Source organism: Populus trichocarpa, chromosome 1 (genome assembly GCF_000002775.5).
Source record: "Populus trichocarpa isolate Nisqually-1 chromosome 1, P.trichocarpa_v4.1, whole genome shotgun sequence".
NCBI classification, from domain to species: Eukaryota; Viridiplantae; Streptophyta; class Magnoliopsida; order Malpighiales; family Salicaceae; genus Populus; species Populus trichocarpa.
The window spans coordinates 19,910,292-19,918,214 of NC_037285.2; the positions used below are offsets into that span (position 1 = coordinate 19,910,292).

Below are 7,923 nucleotides of genomic sequence, written 5' to 3' on the forward strand. Positions count from 1 at the left end.
AATGTAGGCTTTGGCTATTGGTTATAAAGAATGGGATATTTGCAAGCTCAAAAGGTGTTTAAGGGATTTTAAAACTAAGGATCACTTGTGCTTGTTTCCTAACCTTTTTCTTTTGAATTTCTTTCCAAAATGGTCTATCGTGCCCCCCCAGTGTTGGGCTTGGGCCCTTTTTCTTTGTTTTTGTTTTTTTCATTTGATTTTGAGCATCATTGTATTGGGTTTTTTGCTCAAAATTTTTGGATCATTTGGATTTTTCTTCATGCCCCCAGCTTTATTTGGACACTTTTGATGATTGAGAAATTTCTTTTATGCCCCCCAGTGTTGCTTGGGCACTTTCAATCATTGAGGTTTTTTTTTCTATGTTTCTCACACTTGCCCCCCAGTGTGGAGTGTGATCCTAGTAAAGGTTATTTCCAAAAACATTACCAGGCTCAAAAGGGGACTGCAAAGGATATATTTCAGCCTTGTGAAAGGATTATCAAAGATGGCCTTTCTTCATCTCAAATGCATGCATTTAGGATCGGTAAGCCTTGCTTTCATGCGAGTATGCAAAATGATTTCTCATTATTCATTCAAATAAAACTCAACTTTGGAGTCACTTCATGGTGGTTTTTTTTTTTTTCCAGGTTTTCTAGGTGTATGGTTACCTTTCTAAAGAATCACTTGAATTTTCAGAACTCGTTTGTTTTGGACAAACACCAACATGATTTCTGTTTTTGTACTAAACTTTGAATTCTCGAAAATTCTTTGGAAGAAAAGGGAAACACACTGAAGGATTCTTGGTGCAGTGGTTTTGTAAGTAAATATTGTGCTCAGAGTGTTATTTACATGAAACAACAACAAAATGAAAACATGTCATGAACACAGGAAAACACTTGATCTTATTAACACGAAGGCTCTTTTGACAAAGAAAGTCTTGTTGCATTATGAGCCAAGTTACCAACAAGACTGAAACAAGTTAAAACAGACATGATCAAACAAAAGACAATAATAGGGCAGGCTTCATCCTTTCATTTTCATAAATCTCCTTTTAGGCTAGCCTTCCCACAACAGCTCTTGTGGAGGTCTCATTAATGGTGGGGACAAAAACTGTGGTCAAAATTTGAGTCCTTCAAAATTGAGGCTGCCTTTTTTCGCACCCTGCCTTGACCATCGGTGCTTTCTGAGCATTCTGCTTCTAGTGCCTTTACTGATCCACCGCTCAAGCATGATTAGGTAGAGGGTTCGTGTTCACATTAGAAGTGTCTTCCAATTCTATCCACCCTGCCTTGATTAATTGCAAAAGTTTTCTCTTGAAGGCGTTGCAAGTATGGATACTATGTCCAGCAATACCAGCATGGTATTCGCAAGTGAGCTCTGGTTTGTACCAACTAGGGTAAGGTGGTTGCACCGGCGTCAGAGGTTCGGGAGCTACTTGCCCGATGCTTAATAACTTCTGGTACATTTCATCCAGGGGCAGCGGTAATGGAGGTAGTTGTTCTTGGACCCTTTGGTAATTTCCAATTTGGCTTTTGGCTTGAAAGTTTTGGGGCTCAGGTTTTTTGATGTCGGCAACCTGGGATGGAGTATGGTAGCTTTGGGATGAGGTTTTCCTACCCCTATAGTCGTCTCCAACATGGTTGACCTCTTTCCTTTCGAAGCCTCTTTTCTCGATGGGTGCAGAAATTCTACCACTCTTGACGCCTTGCTCTATACGTTCACACACTACCACAACGTCAGTGAATTGCTGGGCCGAACTACCCATCACATGCTTATAATATGGTGCTTTGAGTGTGTTGGCAAATAAAGTGACCATCTCTTTGTCCAAAAGTGGAGGATGGACTTGAGCAGCTGATTCTCGCCATCTTTGAGCATATTCCCTTATGCTTTCTTTGTCCCTTTTCTCTAGATTGGACAAGCTGGTTCTGTCAGGAGCAATGTCCATGTTGTATTTGTACTGCTTGATAAAAGCATCCACCAGGTCTTTCCATCTCCGGATCTTTGTGTTGTCCAATCTCATGTACCAGCTCAATGTTGTCCCACTTAAGCTATCTTGAAAAAAGTGCATCAGTAGTTTTTCATCATGTACTACTTCTGTCATTTTATTGCAATAGGACTTAAGATGAGTCATGGGGCATTGTGTTCCACTATATTTGATGAACTCAGGAACACGAAACTTCTTCGGGACAACCACATTTGGGACCAGACACATCTCCGCTGCCCTTACCGGATCATATAAGTCTACCCCTTCAATTACTCTGAGTCTAGCTTCCAGCGCCTCCATCTTATCTTGATCAATGCTATCAGATGACTTAGCCTTGCGGGACTCGTTAGCAAATGCATCCATGACTACAGGGGCTGGTGCAGGTGTTGCTGACTGCACAAATGTTGGATTGTGTGGAGGCTCTTGACCATGTTCACTCATTCTTTCTTCGGGCTGAGCTATTATTAGAATCTGATTAAAGGTGACCGGTCGGTTAGAAGGACCTTCACCAGAGGTATTTCTTAGTGTTTGCTCGAGTAAGCTAGTGAGGCGAGCCACACTCGTCTTCAGAGACTCCAACTCTTCTTGAAAATGGGCGTCACGGTGAGCGCGCTCTTCATCTTCCATGTTTCTCGCTCGAAGTCGGGTGTTGTAGACTCTTTGGGGACCTATATTTCAACCTAATGCATGTATGTATGTTATTTACAATGAACGGATGTATGTGTACGATGCAAATTTATGTACATGCGTATTAGGGAGTTCATAATCTAAGGATAGGTTGGGGCCATTACATGATGGTGGCTTTCTACCTGGTCAAAAGGGTCTCTTGTTGTCCCAGTGATCATCCTTGTAAAGGCGATATAGGGGCTCAGTAGGTAATGGGATGGCATATGCACCAATCATTACCAGTCTAAGCACTCAGCGAAGAGTTGGGGTTTACACAAACTTAAACCTTGACTAAAAGTCGTAAGGTAAGCTGCTAGTCCCCCACTTAACCTAAAGTTATAATTCCCCTCAAATGTGAATGATGCATGAAATAATTTTATACAATGCATGAACAAAAATGTACAAAAATTAAAGCGTATGAGCAAATGAGAATGAAAATTACCAATAACACAAAACCAAACAATAAAACATGATGATCAGACAAAAACAAAGCTTAGTCCACAAGGTCCCCAGTGGAGTCGCCATTCTGTCGCACGTGTGCGGCATCGCGGCGATCGTCCTCCACACTCCATGGATGTGTGGATCTGGAAAAATATGGGCAGACAAGGAATTCTTTGTCTCTTAGCGGTGAAAAATGGGAATGGGAGTCGCCACCTAGTATTCTGGTCACTAGGAACCCTAACTGGTCTCAGAGATCGGGTACGGAGACTGGTTGCGTAAAGGGAAGGTATTAGCACCCCAAATACGCCCTACCTAAGGTAAGCTGCATTGTTTTATTTGTCTGATCAAAATCTAGGGTTTGGTCGCGTTTTCTAATTGTTGGTTCGGTCTGTCTAAGATTCAAGAAAAGCCCTCCTAAAAAAGGAGGTTCTTATCTTAATGAGGTAAAACTTAACCGTTCTATCATCAAATAAAAAAAAACTACCTTTTTAATATCGAGAGTACGTTTTACGTATAAATTCGTAATCTCGGATATTAAAAGAAAAACAAAATAATTTTTTTGGAATTTTTGAAATATTGGCCAAGTTCTCATGACTTTAATAAACTGGTTATTAAAGCCGAAATGCATGATAAAACATTTTTTTTTTTGAAGTTTTCTTTGTTGTATGAAAATAGAATATGAGTTTTTTAGCTTTGAGAGATTTGGCCGTATGCATGAAAACCAAAACATTTTTTTTCAAAGTTTTGACGAAAACCGGGTATTTTAATACCGGATGTGTATTTTTACGATGCAAAAATACAAACCAATATTAAGCAAAATTTAGTAAAAAATACGCGGGGAAATCACAAAAAAAAAATTAAATATTTTTTTGAAAGTTTTTGGAACTGGGCCAGACCTGGCCCAACCATTCTGGGCTGGGCCTGACCCGGCCCATATACTGTGGGCTGGACTCAGCCCAGCCGCGTGGGCTGGGCTGATGTTCCAGCCCCAAAAGAACGAAGAGCTGGTTGCTGGTTACTGTGCCGAGCACAGTAACCAGTGAATTATAATTAGGTGGTTACTGTGCTCTACACAGTAACCACCTAATTATATTTCATTTGCTGCAGAACGTGAATTGCTCACGTTCTGCATGCAAATGAAGCCGAACCAAAAAATGACAGCAGAGGGGGAAGAAGGTTACCTGGAATGAGGGAGCGTGGTTGTTGTCTCCGGTGGCTTGCGGCAGCGGCGGCGGGGAACCCCTGTGATTCTTCTTCCAACGTGGTGTCTGTGCAGTGCGGAGCTGCTGCGACGGTCGATCTCTTCTTCCTTCCTTCTTTTCTTTTCTTTCGTTTCGTTCACTCTTTCTCTCTTTTCAGTTTCTGTTTTTTTTTCTTCTTCTTCCCTCTCTATTCTGTCTCCTCTGTTCTATTCCCCTTCTCTGCTTTTTTCGTTTTTTCCTCCTCTCTCTGGTCTCTTCTCTCTTCTTCTTCTCTCCCTTATTCTCCTCTGTTTTTTTTCTTTAACTCTACCTCTCTGTTCTGTTCAGTTTTCTTGTTCTTTCTCCTTCTCTGTTTTGTTTCGGTTTCTCCTCTGTTGCTGCTGGTGGCAGCTGTTGTTGGCAGCTGAATGGCGGTGATGTTGTGGCGGTGGAGAGGAAGCACAGCGGTGGTGCCCAGGTGGTGGGGAACGGTCCTTCTCCTTCTTCGTGCAGAGACCACCAGTCTCTGTTCTTCTCTTCCCCACTTCTGTTTTGGCTTTCTCTCTTCTCTACACTCGAAATCCTCCCTCCTCTGTTCTGCTCTCTTTCGGTTTCTTCTTTTTTTCCCCCCTAAAGGCTGTTGTTTTTTTCCCTCCTTCTCCAAAATTTTGCCCCCCCAGTTCGTTCCTCTCTTTCTCAAAAAAATCGTCCCTCTCCCCCCTGGTTCTGTTCTCTCCCCTGTATTTATAGGCAGCCGGGGGAGAGGTTCACCATACCCTGTCCAAGTGCAGGGCATGGTGGTGTGGGAGTTGCAGGGTATGGTTGTGTAGGTGTCGGTATGGGTATGGGTCATGCGGGTTTTTTGGGCAAGTGGGGTGGAGAGAGAGAGCGGGAAGAAAATATTTCAAAAATCTTCTTCTCCCCTGTCTCTGCATTTGCAGGGGAGAAGAACTGCACAGTGCCGTTCAAAACAGCACCGGGCAGTTTTTTTTTTTTTTTTTTTAAGAAAAGGAAAATGAATTTGGGAGTGACCCAAAAATGGGTTATGACAGTTGCCCCCCTCTTTACAATGCTTACGGAGCAAAGACTTTGCGTAGTAAGCTTGTAAAGAAAACAAAAGAAAATGATCTGATTATCTTGGGCAACCTGCTCACACACTCACACTGGTCTATTTTCACGGGCGACCTGCCCACACACGCTCACACTGGTCTATTTTCACGGGCGACCTGCCCAGATAAAAAAAACATGGAGAATTGGTCGAATTGTAATGGGTGACCGACCCAAAAATGGAAAAAAGGAAGAGTGGTCGTGTTGTAATGGGTGACCTACCCAGATGGAAGAATGGTCTCATTGTAATGGGTGACCTACCCAGATAAAAAAAACATGGAGAACGGTCGAGTTGTAATGGGTGACCTACCCAAAAAATGGAAAAAAGGAAGAGTGGTCGTGTTGTAATGGGTGACCTACCTAGGTGGAGGAATGGTCTCATTGTAATGGGTGACCTACCCAGATAAAATAAAAAAACATGGAGAATGGTCGAGTTGTAATGGGTGACCTACCCAAAAATGGAAAAAAGAAAGAGTGGTCGTGTTGTAATGGGTGACCTACCCAGATGGAGGAATGGTCGTGTTGTAATGGGTGACCTACCCAGATAAAAACATGGAGAAGTGGTCGAATTGTAATGGGTGACCTACCCAAAATGGAAAAAAGAAAGAGTGGTCGTGTTGTAATGGGTGACCTACCCAGGTGGAGGGATGGTCGTGTTGTAATGGGTGACCTACCCAGATAAAAAAAACATGAAGAAGTGGTCGAATTGTAATGGGTGACCTACCCAGAAAAAAGTTGGTGAGGGCTCAAAGGCGCACTCGAAATGAGGTAGGGTTATAAAACGCACTACCCAAAAGATGGTGGCTCAAAGGCGCACTCGGAAGGAGGTAGGGTTAGAAAACGCACTACCTAAGGGAGTGAGGGCACAAAGGCGCACTCAAAAGGAAGTGAGGGCACAAAGGCCTACTCAAAAGAGAAGGTGTGAGGGCTCAAAGGCGCACTCGAAATGTGGTGTAACACCAATCTGTTAATGATGAAAGCAATGCATTATGATTGATATGCATGTATACTTACCTGAGAAATATAGGTCCCCATTTCTTCATTGTGTCTTTCTTTTCTCAAAAGTTGGAGTGTTGGTAGTGAACTTCGATGGCTTTTTCGCTCTCGCTTACTCGAGTCATCTCTTGTGATCTTGACCTCTGGGAAGGGCTTGATATCATCATACTTCTTTGTCCTCCACCCTTTATCTCAAGGGTTGCCAATTTTGCCCGGCATTTTTCTTAGAAAGGGAATCATGAAGCCAGCCCTACCAAGAGTTTTTGATTGCCCCCCAGCTTGATCATGCCCCCAAGTATTTAATTCAGGTTTGGGGATGAGGTTGTATGAAGGAAGATTTGGTTTTTGACAAGGAGTTGCAGAATTTTTGGAATTTCAAAGTTATTCCAGACACAAAAATCATTTTGACATCGATTCAAAGCAAACTTATTCTGAAGAAATTCAAGTGATTCCTATGGAGAGGTTTTCAGAAGTGATGAAAAATTTTTGTTTTGATTTTGGTGAAAAATATGAAGTGACACTTGGTTGGTCAAAAAGGTTTAAGATTTAATTTGAGGGTTTCAAAGAACCAATGTTCAAAGCATTCATTTTATTTGCATGAATAATGACTTGGTTTGCATGAGAAAGCACTGCCTACCGATCCAAATTGCTTGCCTTTGATCAGAAAGGGCTTGATTAGGTACGTAATGTAGGCTTTGGCTATTGGTTATAAAGAATGGGATATTTGCAAGCTCAAAAGGTGTTTAAGGGATTTTAAAACTAAGGATCACTTGTGCTTGTTTCCTAACCTTTTTCTTTTGAATTTCTTTCCAAAATGGTCTATCGTGCCCCCCCAGTGTTGGGCTTGGGCCCTTTTTCTTTGTTTTTGTTTTTTTCATTTGATTTTGAGCATCATTGTATTGGGTTTTTTGCTCAAAATTTTTGGATCATTTGGATTTTTCTTCATGCCCCCAGCTTTATTTGGACACTTTTGATGATTGAGAAATTTCTTTTATGCCCCCCAGTGTTGCTTGGGCACTTTCAATCATTGAGGTTTTTTTTTCTATGTTTCTCACACTTGCCCCCCAGTGTGGAGTGTGATCCTAGTAAAGGTTATTTCCAAAAACATTACCAGGCTCAAAAGGGGACTGCAAAGGATATATTTCAGCCTTGTGAAAGGATTATCAAAGATGGCCTTTCTTCATCTCAAATGCATGCATTTAGGATCGGTAAGCCTTGCTTTCATGCGAGTATGCAAAATGATTTCTCATTATTCATTCAAATAAAACTCAACTTTGGAGTCACTTCATGGTGGTTTTTTTTTTTTTCCAGGTTTTCTAGGTGTATGGTTACCTTTCTAAAGAATCACTTGAATTTTCAGAACTCGTTTGTTTTGGACAAACACCAACATGATTTCTGTTTTTGTACTAAACTTTGAATTCTCGAAAATTCTTTGGAAGAAAAGGGAAACACACTGAAGGATTCTTGGTGCAGTGGTTTTGTAAGTAAATATTGTGCTCAGAGTGTTATTTACATGAAACAACAACAAAATGAAAACATGTCATGAACACAGGAAAACACTTGATCTTA

The 7,923-nt window shown here is 41.6% G+C and overlaps 1 protein-coding gene across 1 annotated transcript; it reads right to left on the bottom strand.

The window, feature by feature from the left end:
* Positions 1-1,201: 1,201 nt before the first annotated feature.
* Positions 1,202-2,590, bottom strand: LOC112328427 (uncharacterized). The gene has a single exon (XM_024606931.1). It carries the CDS (start codon positions 2,588-2,590, stop codon positions 1,202-1,204), a length of 1,389 nt encoding a protein of 462 aa, XP_024462699.1.
* Positions 2,591-7,923: the final 5,333 nt, after the last annotated feature.

What these genes read in the sequence shown, in the direction of transcription:
- LOC112328427 (XM_024606931.1), bottom strand. Translation starts at nt 2,590, where the DNA reads ATGGAAGATGAAGAGCGCGCTCACCGTGACGCCCATTTTCAAGAAGAG.